Source organism: Erpetoichthys calabaricus, chromosome 2 (genome assembly GCF_900747795.2).
Source record: "Erpetoichthys calabaricus chromosome 2, fErpCal1.3, whole genome shotgun sequence".
Taxonomy (NCBI): domain Eukaryota; kingdom Metazoa; phylum Chordata; class Cladistia; order Polypteriformes; family Polypteridae; genus Erpetoichthys; species Erpetoichthys calabaricus.
Window position 1 is genome coordinate 70,586,712 of NC_041395.2, and position 16,984 is coordinate 70,603,695.

At 37.2% G+C, this 16,984-nt stretch overlaps 1 protein-coding gene across 1 annotated transcript in view; it reads left to right on the plus strand.

Moving 5' to 3' along the window:
- LOC114645958 (spondin-1) overlaps window positions 1-16,984 on the plus strand; it is a 509,623-nt gene that overhangs the window by 435,685 nt on the left and 56,954 nt on the right. The window contains exons 13-14 of the mRNA XM_028793897.2: window positions 8,366-8,533; window positions 8,698-8,862. Of these exons, the coding sequence (XP_028649730.1) occupies window positions 8,366-8,533; window positions 8,698-8,862 (333 nt within the window). The remainder of the gene's footprint in view (window positions 1-8,365; window positions 8,534-8,697; window positions 8,863-16,984) is intronic.

Here is a 16,984-nt window from a genome sequence, read left to right on the forward strand (position 1 = left end):
TCAATGTCCATGAGTTTTATAATTCGTCATGAAATCTCTGAAACTGAACTCTCTGGTAGGTTCAGTAGATATCTGCTCACTGATTTGTAAGTAAGTGATGAGAATCGATAACCTCAATTCAGTTGTGTGATAATAGATTGGCTATTTCCAGGGAGAAAAGCCAGCAACATCCATCAATCTTTCAGATGCGACTTTCCTCTAAACCATACAGAGCCAGGCACATCCTGATTTATTTTCTGAATGTCCCTAGAACCACTCATGAAATTCTTGGCCTTCATTAATACCATTATTCCCTCATGGCCTCATGAACTGGTTTCTGCCCATGCAGCCATGCTGGAGACAAGAGTAGGTGAACCACACTTGCTGTATGTGTCTCTTTCAGCATACAGTTTAATGGTCTGAAGCAGTTTTGTTTTTGCTTATTACAGAATTAGAGGTGCACTGAACATAGGCAAAATGCAAACAAATGTTGAGTACAGTCTAAGAACAGCCTGTGAAACAAGAGATCAGTAATCCAAATAAGTGTTTCTTTTTGGTGCTGAGAGAAACTTGTGGTCGAAAGAATAATCAGTAATTTGGAACCATCATTGTCTGAGGATGAGACCTATAATCATAAACCTATTAGCTGGACGAAGGTCAAAACTAAACAAATTTTCCAGCAAGTTTGATGCAAAACATAAATGCGAGAACACGGAAATTTATCTAAAGTAGCCAAAAGTTAAGATTCTGAATGTCATGCAGCAACATTTTAAATAATCACTATGTGATGAAATCATGCATAGCAACAGAATCAATCACATTTTAGCAAATATCCTAATGACAAGTCAATGACATTTCCGCAGCCCCTAGAAAAGACAGCAAAATGAAACTAAATAATCTACCAAATAGGAAGCAGAGTGATGTCACAAAAATAAAAAAGGAAAAAAAACAATTATTAATACAAAAAGATGAAAATGAAACATGACATGGAAATTCATCAGGGACACAAAAATAAACAGATTTATTAACATGTTGTTTTCCCCTTGGGGATTAATAAAGTATCTATCTATCTATCTATCTATCTATCTATCTATCTATCTATCTATCTATCTATCTATCTATCTATCTATCTATCTATCTATCTATCTATCTACTTTGAGTAGATGACGGTGTACAATGTGAACTGGAAACTGTGGTCAAAAATGACAAAGGTGAGTAGATTACATTGAAGATGATGAAAATAGTGGGCAATGTGAACAGTGTAAAAGAATACCACAAGAAAATGGAAAGAATCAAAAAGGAACTGTTAGCTTCCTATAATTAGGTGACATGTCTGCACTGCAGTTAACATAATAGGGATGAGGAAACATATATTTCAGGTGCAATTTGTCACTACTCCAGTGAGTAATATCTCTTTTAGGTCTGTATTAAGGCAAATAGGAAGTCTAGCACTGAACAGGGGAACCATACTTTCCAAATAATACAAAAAATTAGAGGCAGAAAACCTAGTACAGTTCTCAAGACCACATTATACTGCTATATTTTTGTTTCTATTTTATCTGTACTTCACCAACAGAGACTACAAAGAGTCTCAGCATAGTTTTTGGCTTCACCTGAACTTCTATAAATTGTTTTTAAAAGAAAAATATTTTTTTTTCATGCAACATCAACAGTCTGTATACACAGCATCATCTTTGTCTTCCTTAGGCTTCTCTCTCTGCTTTCTCAGCACACTCACCAGGAGCATTCACACTCTGATTAATCTTTTTCGAATGTGGTGATTATCAGACCAACTAGAGGCAATTCAAGCACCACAGCTAGCTTCTTGATGGAAACTGCTTACCTCAACATATGCAGGAGTCTTATTTTTTCCTTTATTGCTTAACTGTCTATGCTTGTTAATTTTATATTGCTAATACCAATGTAAGAATGAAAGCTATTATAACTTACCTCATTGTGCTAGAATGCTACAATGTGTTGGGATGCTTTATGTATGCACATTCTCCCTCCAATAGTTTAAAGGTCTATTTAACTGGAATCTCATCTGAAGTATTTTGTGTTTTACAATACAATACAATACAATTTATTTTTGTATTGCCCAGAATCACACAAGGAGGGCCACAATGGGCTTTGACAGGTCCTGTCTTTTGACAACACCCCAGCATTGACCATCTAAGAAGACAAGAAAAAAACTCCCAAAAAATCCCTTGTAGGGGGAAAAAAATGGAAGAAATCTCAAGAAAGGCAATTAGAAGGGGGACCCCTTTCCAGGAAGATTGGGAATGCAGTGGGTGTCAAAAAAGTGGTAAATACAATACAATACACAGAACAAAACTAAGTAATCCTCAATAGTACAATTGTAATAGTACAAGTACAGAGCAAAATGCAAGAGTAGATGATATCACATAATGCGATTTGTTCAGAGTCCTGGAGACCTCAGCCATCAAGCTGCCTCCCCACTACTGGCCACTTCACAGCCGAGTCAGCGCGGGGCCAGCCAATCCGATTAAAGGACCCCTCTATCCAATGATTCCAGTGCTCTTCCGTCAGAAATGACTTTACCTTAGACAGGCAAAACAACTTGAGAGGTGGGCAGTGGCACCAAGTGCCACATTTCATGACTGAGAAGAGGAACAGAATAGTTAAGGGTTAGTAACAAATTATATCATATTACTTATGTTTTGTGCTAATGACTAACAACAGAGATGCAGTCTGCACAGTTAATCAGCAGCTGTAGTCTGGGTATGCTAAACTTAAGTAGTGAGTCTTCAGCCAGGATTTGAAAGCTGAGACTGAAGGGGCATCTCTTATAGAAGCAAGCAGATCATTCCACAGTTTAGGGGCCCTGTAACTAAAAGCTAAAATGAAAAGTTCTGTAACTGACAATAGCAAAATTGAAGAAACTGAAAATTTTAAATATAGGCATATGCAAAAAACAAACAATAAGAAGACACATTTTGTGGCCCAAGTCAATTTATAGTAGTTAAACAGATTGCTCAGCCTGGAAATGTGATATAAACATAAATACATAAGGTGTTCTGTGAAAATGTCAAGAGAATGCAACACTTTGAGTCAGATAACCAAAAAAAAAACAATAAGATGGAGGCCCAGCATATAAATTATTAAACTGATGGACACATCATTTAGAGCAGTCACTGATGCAGCTGCAGGAGCACTGAAGAAGAGACAAATTTAGGATGTAATTTGAAGTAGTTAATAGTAAGTTGCGTGAATGTCAGCCAGTTTAATATTCAGCTGAAGGAGCTGCCCAGGTGCCTTTATAACCACCTAATAGATCAACACTGGTCGGATGAGGTTCATAGAAGACTGGCAGAGTTATAGGGTGTTCAATTGAACAAGTGTACTGTCAAGGTGATAAACCACTAAAAGTGAAATATTCTGAAAGAAAATGCAACTGAGATGTGAGAAAAGCTTTTTGATTTTTTATTTTATGCAATAAAATATGATATTACTGTATAGTATTGTATAAACAGTTGGCCCTCTGTATCCACAGGATCTTCTATGCATGAATCAAAAATATTTGAAAAAAAAAAAAAAAAATCAAGAAAGTTCCAAAAAGCATAACTTGAATTTGCTGTGCACCAAGCACTACAACTGAATCCACGTGAATGAAGTGCTCTGTAGGCATACACTTTTGTAGCTTCCCTCCATAGGAGCTGAATAAAATGACTCTTAGATGTAAACTTACAGCTCCTATATGGCAACAAATTGCTGAGCCATCTTACTGCTCTTTAGTTGGCTGGCTCTGCTCATACGAAGAAAGTGCCCTTGCTCTATTCTGTAGAATGATCGACCGCATTCTCCAGCAGTCACTGTCTTTATAAAAGAAAAGCTCTTTCTCTCTCACTTATCCTTCGTCAGCTTCTGAACGCTGCTAATGTCCAAGGTAATGAACAGCATCCAACATTACTATTCCCACAGCTCTTAAAACAAAACACAAAAGACATACACAAATTCTGGAAATTCGCTTTCTGGGTCCTCCCTGCGTGGAGTTTGCATGTTCTCCCTGTGTCTGCGTGGGTTTCCACCCACAGTCCAAAGACATGAAGGTTAGGTGCATTGACGATTCTAAATAGTCCCTAGTGTGTGCTTGGTGTGTGGGTGGGTGTGTGTGTGTGAGTGCGCACGCCCAGCGGTGGGCTGGTGCCCTGTCTGGGGTTTGTTTCCTGCCTTGCACCCTGTGTTGGCTGGGATTGGCTCCAGCAGACCCCCGTGACCCTGTGTTCGGATTCAGCGGGTTGGAAAATGGATGGATGGAAAATAAGACACTCCAAAAAGAAGGCAAAACAATCACTAACCAAAAGGTTAAACCATTGTTTCTCCCCAAGCCAATCAAATTGAGTCCATCCATAGGACCGCAGACACCTGGCCAGGGCATCAGCTTTAAACTTAAGTAATATTATCTGTACATACCATGCATGCATAACGTTGTGCAGGCTAGAAACAGCTTGGACATATTTAGACTGTAAACTGTAAATAAATACTGAAGTTTCAACTGTTATACCCGTTCTTATTGACAGGGACATGTATGTGCACATCAATAAGCACTGCCCCACATTTCTTTAAACAAAAGCTATTCAGTGAGCAATCCTGACTGTAATGTCACTTGCCAAAGTCATTATTCTCTGGACAATACTGAAAAACAGCTATTTACGTAGGATTTACATGAATAAGGTGTTATAAGTAAACTACCATTGTTTAAAGTACACAGGAGGATGTGCATAGGTTACATGCAAATGCTATGACATTTTATATAAAGGACTTGAGCATCTGCAGATTTTAGTATCTCCCACAGATATTGAGGGCTGACTGTATGTAATTATTAACTTATTACTTCCCTTACGCACACAGACATCTAGTTGAGTGTCAGGTATACTTTCTGTAGATGAGATAATCTTAAAGTAGCTGCTTTGAACTTGAAAAGATATGACCAAATCCAATATTTAGATTCTTGAAAACCTGTCCTAACCCCTGTATAACATACACATAATATTGCTTGATATATATTGTTTTTGAGTAAATTTAGCAACATTTTTTCCCATTAAAATTTTGAGAATCTGTTGTGTTGTCCACATTAGAATACAAAGGATATCTAATTATAAATAATTAAGAACTCCAGTCTTGTATAGTTTTTTCTTAAAACTATACACTTGTGCACAGTCCTATGCCCTATTAACTCTGATTGTGTTATCTTTAAATCTGCCAAATATTTTGATTTAGTCTATCCATTCATTTTCATTTTCACTTTTATCCAGTAGACTGTTGTATTAGCCTTTCCCTCAGCAAGTCAGAAACCAGACCTGATTGGTATGCCAGTGCATCACATGGTATACACTCTTTAGACTCACACTCTCTAACTAAGCAAGTGTAATTCATCGATCACCCAAACAGCATGCCTTCAAAATATGATGGATAGTCAAAGCATCTGAATAAAACCAACTCACATGTAGGAATAACATGCACACCTCTTAAGAATACACCCTAGTTCCAAATGAGGCAGAGGGCATGAACATGACTAGATCTGCTAAAAGTGACTACTAATCCAAAACAGACTAGAACAACACTGAATAATCTCCCAAAATAGAATTTATTAGAATTGTGGCATTGCACACCTTTGCACCAGTGTTTCTCTTATAGAAAACTTTGAACTTGGTCACCACATGTTTGCATAGTGGTAAAATCCCATTGCGAACAGGAATTGTACAAAGCCAGTTGGATGGCAGAATTTCACTTTTTGAACATATTTGGATTGCTTTAAGCTAAAGGCTAATGTATTCAATTTGAAGAGATGACACCGTTTTTTGACAGCATGTGTGTCTGTTAAATTTTCATACAGTATATCAATCTTTCTGTAGGAGAATACCAGCTTGAAAGTTTAGGATGTCTCTTGAATGTTTAGGATGGTAAAATGTTTAACAGGCAGGGAATTATTTTGGCGACTTCTTCACATCATTTGTTAAACTTTAATGGATACTTGAAGTGTACAGCCTGACTCCATTTGTTGTCCATAAGGAGGCTGAATGTTCTCACAGTGTCTGTGTCAGTTTTCCGTCTGGTAGTTTTGTTTTCCTGTTACATCCTGGAAATATGCAGGTTAGATAAATTAGCTCCATTGATTAAAGAGAACTGTGAGATTTATGTTATTTTATGCAGAATGTGGCTAATGCATACTGTAGTTTTACGCATAGGACCTAAACAGCCCTATTCTGAATGAGGGCATCATGTTAGCAATCAGCATCAATAAATGATAAAAATAAAAAAACAACTTAAAATAGCTGCTGTTGTTTCAGTGATTTAACTAACCACCTGTCACCTGTTCTACACTTTTAACACTACTCTGATTCTGACAAGTTGCGCATTTTCATAATCCCGCCTTTCCTGGAGAGAGCTATCAGAGCACATTTCATGTCCCTAATGCCGACTTTACAGAGTTCAAGATTAAGGAAGCTGCCAGAGCACATGGCAGCCACAAAGTACAGTATGTTTTAAACATTTGGAGCACTTTAAAGAAGAGCAAACCAAGTGACTTACATTTGCTTCAGACTGTTTAAATTTACATTTACAGAGCAATCCATAATCCCTAGCAGCAGCTTAAACAAACAAAGAACAGCAGCTGCACATTCTCACTGCCGATCCCAAGACTATTACAGTCTCTAAGGGCCTTCCAACAATACAAATCTTATCTGAATATGGCTATAGAGGCTTGGCTTTTTCTAGTGACCTACATGTGTTTTATGCCTGACATTGGCACATTTACATTGTTTCATGAGTTGCTGTATTAATATTTAAAATATAACAACTTGCTATGTGGCAGAAACAAAGTCTTTCTCATTTTAATGATATCTTAGTAGGCACAAAACACCATTAGTAGTGATTGAATGCAGAATGGTTCAGTAGCTCTTAAGATAAGAATGATGCATTTATTGTCAGTTGTAGTCCTTTTATGCACTTATATTGCATATCTTATAAAATGTAAAGTACTAGCAGGCTGTCTAAACTCATTAATTAAGTGGAGCTCATATGATATAGCATCTTTAATAATGAAAACAATTGCAAATTGCTGAACGACATATGAATAATTAATGGAAACAAATCCCAGGTAAGGAAATGGCATTGAGCATAGCAAGCGTGTGAGTTAATGCTGAGAAAATTCCTCAACTTACTTGTTATTGTTGTTTCTCAGAGATATTTTGAAATCAATACCTTCCTGTTGATCACACAAGTGCAAATGGTATAGCTTCTCTTTCTTATGGTACATCATCACATGTCTTCTTTTTAATAAGAGGTGTAAAGGAGTGCCTAATGTAGTTCAGCAGTGTATGCAATGTAGGGGCAAAAGAATAAGATTAGTCCGCGGAGTTTGTGAGCGTTCTGGAAGTGATCATTTCTTTGTACAGAGAAAGGAATGGGGGTGACATGTAACAAAGTCCTTGTGTCCAATAGGTGGTAGCAGGAAGGCTCATTACAGTATATTCATGGTCACCCTACAAGCCAGCATGAGAATTACCCAAATGTGATCTGAGGTGTGAGACCACTAAAAGTCCTAAAAGGGAGGCTTTAATTAGTTTTAGAGGCCCTGTCAAAACTGCAAAAAGTTGGAAATACACTACAGATCTTAACACAGTAAGCCTATACCTATACTGGGATTTGATTCAGAGCAAAGACTCAACTAGTAGGAGGAAGAGAGACCAATGTTGAGGAAAAGGGTTGAAGGTGTTCTGAGAGGAGAATTGGTAAGTGCTAGTTGGGTACACAAGTGATTTCTTGTTAATTATGCCTGAAAAAGTAATATATGTATCTCTATATATGTATGTCTGTATGTCTGTCCGCTTTTCACAAGAGAACTACTGTACTTAACAGATTTAGATCATGTTTTTTTTCTATAATTTGCTTGAACATTCCAGTTGATTTTGCGACTTCTGTCATCACACTTAGTATCATAGTTTGCTTGCAGGAGCGATTTATTCTCACTAATCTGAGACAGAGGCTACAGGCCGAGGGGATTGGGAATCGTGATGTCGGGAGTGGGGAGCCGGGTGGGGCCTTACTTACTCACTCGCCGGCCTCCGTTTGAGTTGGTCTACCTGTCGCCACATTTTGTAGTGTACTTTGCCTCCGTTTAGCTAGCGGTACCTGTTTATTTACTGATTGGGGACAGCTTGTATGGATTCTAAAAACATTCATACTTTTTATAATGCATGACATTCTGAGTTTGTTTTCTCCATCAGATAAATTTAAATGATTGATTTCTCTATTGAATATGCCATCTCAACTCCCAGCTCATCCTGGTTTTATGAAGTAGTGCTTAGACTGTAACATCCATTTACCATTAAACTTCTGACACTATATTTTTTCTCCCTATCAGCTCCAAGTAGCTGCCTAATGTCCGAATGGGGTGAGTGGGAAGAGTGCAGTGCTACATGCGGCATGGGCATGAGAAAACGGCAGCGAATGGTCAAGATGCCGCCATCTGATGGCACCATGTGCAAGGTCGACTTAACACAGGTTGAGAAATGCATGATGCCTGAATGTCGTAAGTAACACTATGTTCACATTTTATGGTTTTAATGTCATTACTGCAGAAACTACTATATCGTTTCTCAGATAAATATGATAGCTTTTCATTTTACTGTTTTGACTAATCTGCATGCCTTTCCCAAATCATACTGTGTAACAGTTAAGCTTATATCATTTTAGACACGATACCCTGTATGCTGTCCCCATGGTCAGAATGGAGTGACTGCAGTGTTACTTGTGGAAAAGGTCTAAGGACTCGGCAGAGGATGTTAAAATCTCCATTGGAGCTCGGGGAATGCAGCGAAGAGCTTGAACAAGTTGAGAAATGCATGCTGCCTGAATGTCGTAAGTATATTTGCTCTGTCACCAGTCCCTCCTGGCTATAATTCAAAGTATTGCTAAATATGATTAGACACCTAATATGGTGCATTCTTTGTGTCAGTTCTTTACTGTTCTTTCAAAAAGACAGTTTCCTACTTCTCTACATAGCACATTATTTGATGTCCACATACAGCTGAGTCCCTTGTAGTCTTACAGCTTACTAAAAGCTATCTTTAGTGCTCGTCAGATTTCCTTATTGTGGATCTTCTCTCACCCAGCTGTCCATTCTTAGAATCTGTGGATGTCATTTCTTCATTCAATCTACAGTGGATTCAGAAAGTATTAAGACCCCTTCATTTTCTGCACACATTATTGTCTTGTAAGTTTAATATTAAATGGGTAAATTTTGCATTTTTGCCAGTGAGTCAACACTCAACCACATGTTTTCAGAAAGGTTTGATTTAAGGTTATTTATCCACCACAGAGTTCTATTTACTATCTCACTGTTTCTAAATTTTTGGATAAACTAATATTAATTTATTAAATATTATTCTGTATTATATGTACACCACATTTAAACCTGTACCACATCTCCTTGACTATCTTCACACTTAAAACATATCCCAAATTATCTTATTTACGCTATGCTGTGCTGTATTTGGTTTGAATTTGTCTTACTAATATCACTGCTTTAGTGTTTGAATATGTGCACTGCCAAATCACTGTCAAATAAATTATATTATGGACACTAGTTCCTAATGATTCGATCACATCTGTCCACTGAATTCTATCCTCATTATTACATAACAGTAAATGTATTGCTTCTTTAATATATTATGTTAAAAACTATCTTTGATTACCTCCAATATCTATAGTTCTTGTATTCTGCTCTCTGTAAGGTTAGACCAATTAATATTTGAATAATTAAATTCCCCACAGCTATAACCCCCACCACTAAACATGCCCTTTCAATAATGTTAAAATAAGGTAAATTAAAACTACTGTTTGCATTGGGGGGTCTGTGACACACAATCCTAATATCAGGCCTTGATCCCTAATGCTTTCAAGTCCAATCCAAACAACCTCACCAAAATATGGGTCACTATATTATTGACGTAAATGGTGAATCCTCCACCTTTTCAGTTCTGGCTGTCATTCCTGAATAGTACCTATAATATGTTATACTCATTCCAATACTTATACGCCTCCCCAATACACTGGTACCTATTCTGTTCAAATGTAACCTGTCAGAGGTCCCATATATTCCAGAAAGAATCCCAGTTTCCCATTAACACATGCCGATACAGTGACCAGCTAGGATATGAACCAGTCTTTTAATTCCTTTAAGTGAAGCAAAGCATCTACAGCTTGCTAAGAGTAATAATGTTGATGAATATCGTTAAATCTAAGGACACCACCATTATCACATTATAGAGAAGTACCTGCAGCTCCTAGTCAATTGACTTATGACCCACTGGGAAAATTGCCATTTTTAAATTGACCTGCATGTGTTTGCTTACCTGAATGGCATATTTAATATTTAGTATAACAGTGCACTGAGCTACTAGTTTGGTCAGTCAGATACAGCTGTCATATTCCTGTTCAGTGTATCAAATGTTTCATGTTTTCATTGCAAATGAAATGCACATGAAAAATGCATTTCTGAGTGATGTGAACAATCATAAACAAAAGCTGACATCTTTTGCATGTTGTTGGCATACACATTTTTGTTGTTGGAGAGAGTTTTAGAATGCTATAGCATGACTTTCCTTTTGTACACAAGTTTAATTTCTAAACATAATTTGACAAAAATGCAATTTGAGCTAACGCTGATGGGACTGGACTGTATTAATCATTTATTTCAAATACATCATTTGCTCTTACAGTATTTCTGCTGCTACATATAATGAATTTATTTTATTTAAAACTGGGCAACTCAGTGGTTAACACAGAATCCTTCTGCCCAGGATAATATAAGTAGGGAGCGTCTACATTATCACTGTATATTTGACTGAGACTTTTATCCACGGTGACTTAGAAAGTCAGTATATATTATGGCTGTGTACTGATATATTTGTTTATAGCTGAATATTTTTGACTTGACAATTGATGTGGAAATCTTGTGGTTTAAAGTTAGATAGACAGATAGATAGATAGATAGATAGATAGATAGATAGATAGATAGACAGACAGACAGACAGACAGACAGACAGACAGACAGACAGACAGACAGACAGACAGACAGATAGATAGATAGATAGATAGATAGATAGATAGATAGATAGATAGATAGATAGATAGATAGATAGATAGATAGATAGATAGATACTTTAAAGTTCAGTGTCTTAGCAATTACGAACATGTTCCCCCGGGTTTCTGAGGGTTTTCACTCAGGTCCTACTATTTTTCTCACAAAGATGTGTCATCTTGCATTCATTGATAATTCTAAATGATCTTGCCTTGCCCTAATGCTTCTAGGAGCCTAATTACTTGGGCTGAGATGAGCAAGTTATAAAATTAATTTTTGAATGTTACTGTTAAACTGCAGCACAACTTTAATGAAAATTATTGAAAAATTTCAATTTTTAACACTCAAAATATGATTTTGTTTTTATTTTTATAGAGACAATAATGGAAAAAATCAGTAAGCTTATTAAGTTAACACCCAAACAGGCAATTCAATGTTACACCTCATTTCATGGCTCCATCAGGAACAAATTTATTGTTTATCCAAATGACTGCTGGGCCATTTATTGCCAGGATGCTGCACTATAGGTCTGCATATATGATAAATAATGAAGTACATCAAAATTTGTGAAAAATGTAAAGCAACAATTTTATTATCAATAGTAATTCTGTCAAAAATGTAAAGAAGCTGTTTATTTTGACCAGCAACACAACTATAAGTCTCTACTTGATTGAGATTCCTAGAAGCATGGCACCTCGCAGAACACAGGCTTAGAATAACTTTTACCGTAAATATAATGTGTTTCTTTGCACTGTCCATGCTCGTTCACACAACATTTTTGGTAGTTGGTGACTCTTTGCGCTCAGTGGGTGGCAGACTGTCTATGTAGTGCTGTAATGACAGTCATGATACGTCGAACACCTTGTGATGAAGAAATGCCTTCAGGGCATCTATCCGCATCAGTGCCAGAGGCTACAGGTTCCACATCATTCATTTAATTGTCACTAACTCGATCGCTGTCATCATCATCAAAATATTCATCTTGCAACAAATCCAGTTATTTTTAAAAAATCAGCAGCTTTATATCTTTTCCGCAAAGACTGAACTACAGACTGTCTGTTTGTAATTGTATTTTCTGCAAGCTGTTGCGTCTTAAAAAAATAGCTATCCACTAGATGGCAGCAATACAGTAGCTAATTGAGGCTTGGCATCAAAGCACAGCAGTAAACTGGCTGCAGCTATAGTGGCTGTATACAGAGATACAAGTTACAGTATATCATATGTCCAGGCCCGGTCTTAGGTATTATGGGGCCCTAGGCGAAAGGGGGGTCCAGAGCCCCCCTGGAAGCTCTGTGAAATGCGTGAAAATTAGACCAAGGAGTCGATCCGGGACCCCCCGGACGCCGGGGCCCTAGGCGGTCGCCTACTTCACCTATGCCTAAGGCCGGGCCTGATTGGGACAAATAATGCTGTAGTATGTTTAAGTATATATGACAATTGCTCACTCGGACAATTTGTTTTGGGGGCCCCCAAGAAGGCGGGGGCCCTAAGCTATAGCTTGTGTAGCTTATACGTAAATCCTGCACTGCATATGTCACAGCTTGACAGGCTCGATGTGATACAATTTAACTCGTACCCTATGTTCAAAGTGTTAATCGAATTAGTAATTGAAATAGTAAGAACATATAGCAGTTGTTGGTTGTGATATGACTTTGTTCGCTGACAATCTAACATGTTTTACTGTTAATGATTGCTTTATAATGTTAACAAAATGCATAAACCAGGCTATCACTGTTTTCTTGTTTTTTGTTTCCTAGTTACCCATGCTCTTTACCACTCCCCTCTCTGTATCGCCCTCTGGCTATTATGTGCAATTTGCCTCATCCCACGCCTTGTGATGTCTAGTGAATCTAATTACTATATCTAGCAGTCACAATTTTGTTCTGTTTAATTACCACCAAAAAAAGAAAACACTTTAGGGCTTTACTTAATATTTTACATTATTTAATATAAATGTATGTTGAAGAATTTAACCTCATTTGGCTCACTGTCAAACATTCAGTTTATCATGGGCTACTAAATGAGTGGCTTAACTGAACTGTTGGTAAGCCTTCAGATTGTTGAACATGTGGTAGTTACATAGGGCTAGATATGAAGAAGAAGGTGGGTGCAGCATCTCTTCTAATCTAAAGTTATGCTGAGCACTTTGCAGCCCAGACAGTGCACGTATGGGAATTGTAAAGCAGAAGGGGAACGGTTGATAGTTTTTCTCATTCTGTTCTCCTAACTGATTGGTGCAAACACTAAAGCAAATCAACATAATATTGACCAATGCTGATACCATTTTGAGGCATGGAATTAATGTGGACTGTACCCTCAGCATCATAAAAAACTGAACTTGCAAACGCTGGCCTGGACTTTGAATTGCTTTGGTGACAGAGAATCTCCATATTGCCACTGTTTTGAATGTTAGTGTTTGGACTATGAGACATAGTGTTGTATCAAGTTTTATCCTCATTTATGAAATGCTTCTTAAATTTCTACAATTCCAAATTCATCAGCTAAAGAGTCAATTGAAATATTGGATGCAGTGATTTCATTTATTTTCATTTGTCAACATTCTGGCAACCAACATGTACAGAGCTGCTTGTGGTCAATTGTTCATGATGACGATTTAGCTGACCCATAGCTAATTGCTGTAATGTCTGCTATCTAATGTAGTTCAATCCATGTTGATGCCAGACCTTGGCTCAATTTCGAGACGCATAGTGCTACAAAAGAATTTAACAGCCAATCACTTGAATGCAAGATATGAGGGGACACAACAGGAAAGTGTTAGCCAGGCGAGTATGATTTTACAATGTGATTTAATTGATTTTGTGGTTTTTGTCATGGTTCTGAAACAGGAGTCACGGCCTATCAACCAAAAGTTTTAGAAACTTGTAATACACATATTGTAGTACACAGAAGCTGATTGTTGGTCAATTTTAAAAAACAATTAGCACTGCATAAAACCCCTTTCAAGTTCAGGCTCAAAATTTTTTGACACCATTTTTATCTTCATGTCTGGCAGACGTGTTTACACTTCTACAAGCAAACTAAGGATTAAAGTTCCAAATGTTTTTGATTGTCCCATGAAAGCTAAATCTTAGCAATTTAGGAATAATAATGATACAGTAATTCCCTTTAATCCTCCATGCATTTTAGCACATTGGCATATTTTATCTGTTTCCCTAGGAGGACTTGTTAAAATGAATTCATCCCATATTATTGTCTACATTACAAAGTTGGGAGAATATTTTTAGTAATTTTACTAAGATGAAAAGGGTATTATACTGAATACACAATATTATATGAAATATTATCAGAAAAATAAAATCACATGGGTATAAAATTAACAGTTTGATCTAATAGTTCAAAAAATGTGCTGGGTTACATCTTAACTTATTGTAGAACTAGTGAGATAAACACTAAATGTTTGTGTGTGGTCTTGTGAGCATTTCTGCCTCTGTCTCTCTCTCAGAGAGTTTGTTCCCATTATCCATAAAATACCTCCGTAAGACAACAATGGTAGTATGATAACCAAGGACAAAAATCACATCAAATGTTTTAGATGTTCTTTATAGATTTGAGGGTACACTGAGATGGGGGCCTTTTATAGGCGCTGTATCTCTGTCTTCTTTTTTTGGGACAACTTTAAAAAAAAAAAGATTATTAACCAATTTATTTAATTATAATAATAATAATAATAATATAATAATTAGTGACTTCTAGCTTAAATGAATTTTTAAATTGAAGATACACTGCTGTTATCGCAGACGCAGACCCAAGCAGTCAGCACGTATCAACTGCTTTTTGGACAAGTTGGGAACTTGAAAGTTATCACAGCGTGAATGAATAGGATCAGAAGAATCTGATGGCTATCTTGGACCATAACATCAGAGGATGTAGGAGACTCTGATCATGTAAAAAGGAAAATATTAAATGTTCCCCTGCTCATCTGATAGCTATGCGATCACCACTGACTGTTGGACCATATTGCAGAAGCAGCTTGTCCAAAGATGGGAAGAATATGGAGCAAGGCTAAAACTAAGGTGGAAATGACTCAGAACTGGCTCATCTCCATAAATGTGGAATGTTCGATCACTTTTATATAACTTGGATGAACTTTTAAATGTTATTGCGAGCCACCAACTGTTCCTGGTATAGTGGCATTTGTTTAAAGTTGGAGAACCAGTTTAAGTGTATTCCGAATGCCATTTAATGCAAGACATTTTTTATCTGATATGATCAGACAGAGGGGTAAAAGCAGGTGAGGGTCTTGACACTTATAAAGGAGATATGAGTACATTAGAATTAAAGCTGATAAGTGTGATCGAGACTTTAAAAAACTGATTGAAATTGTCCACATAACTACCTAGGAGTGGTTGCATCTTCCTGTTGATGTTTATTTTAAAACTCAGCAACTGAACGATGAGTAACTCTGAACCAATGTCTAATGGCAGGTTCCTTTTTCAGACACAACAAGCTGGACCTGCTTTATTCAAATTTTAATTCCTTCAAATGAACATCTGGACAGGTCTGACTACCTTACTGCCACCTATAGCCCTGTTATTGATTGCAGCAGTTCTCCAGTATCCAAGCCAGAAGTTCTTATGTGTGTTTAAGGGGTTGTTTTTTTATCTATATATTTCTCTTTCCGTAAAGTTCTTATTTCCCTTTGGGGACAAATATCTATCTATCTATCTATCTATCTATCTATCTATCTATCTATCTATCTATCTATCTATCTATCTATCTATCTATCTGTCTGTCTGTCTGTCTGTCTGTCTGTCTGTCTGTCTGTCTGTCTGTCTGTCTGTCTGTCTGTCTGTCTGTCTGTCTGTCTGTAAATAATCATTTTTACTTACAATAAATAGTCACTTGGTAGTTTTTTTATCCTGTTATAATCCTAAGCCTTGGTCGCTGCCTTTGCTCAGTCCGTAGGTACTTTGATGCCCTTGGTCCTTACACAAGTAGGTCTTCACACAAGAATGGCTGAGACAGTGCTGAAGAACTCTTAAATATGAGCAGCTGATTAAGCACAGCTGTGAGTACTGAAGCATTTAAAAAGCACAGGTTTGATGTTAGTCAGAAAAGAAATAAAGATGCAGATCAAACACTAGCTTAAGCACACAAATGCAAACTGAATACGTTTCAGAAATAGTAAAAACCTACCACAGCACAAAATATTTCGCTCTACTTTGTTAATAATCAAAATGAACCCAGCTGAAAAACACTTGTTGCTCTCAAAACAGACGCTCAAAGTCTGTAAGTTACTCTCCATATACAGTGGTGTGAAAAACTATTTGCCCCCTTCCTGATTTCTTATTCTTTTGCATGTTTGTCACACAAAATGTTTCTGATCATCAAACACATTTAACCATTAGTCAAATATAACACAAGTAAACACAAAATGCAATTTTTAAATGATGGTGTTTATTATTTAGGGAGAAAAAAAATCCAAACCTACATGGCCCTGTGTGAAAAAGTAATTGCCCCCTTGTTAAAAAATAACCTAACTGTGGTGTATCACACCTAAGTTCAATTTCCGTAGCCATCCCCAGGCCTGATTACTGCCACACCTGTTTCAATCAAGAAATCACTTAAATAGGAGCTGCCTGACACAGAGAAGTAGACCAAAAGCACCTCAAAAGCTAGATATCATGCCAAGATCCAAAGAAATTCAGGAACAAATGAGAACAGAAGTAATTGAGATCTATCAGTCTGATAAAGGTTATAAAGCCATTTCTAAAGCTTTGGGACTCCAGCGAACCACAGTGAGAGCCATTATCCACAAATGGCAAAAACATGGAACCGTGGTGAACCTTCCCAGGAGTGGCCGGCCGACCAAAATTACCCCAAGAGCGCAGAGACGACTCATCCGAGAGGTCACAAAAGACCCCAGGACAACGTCTA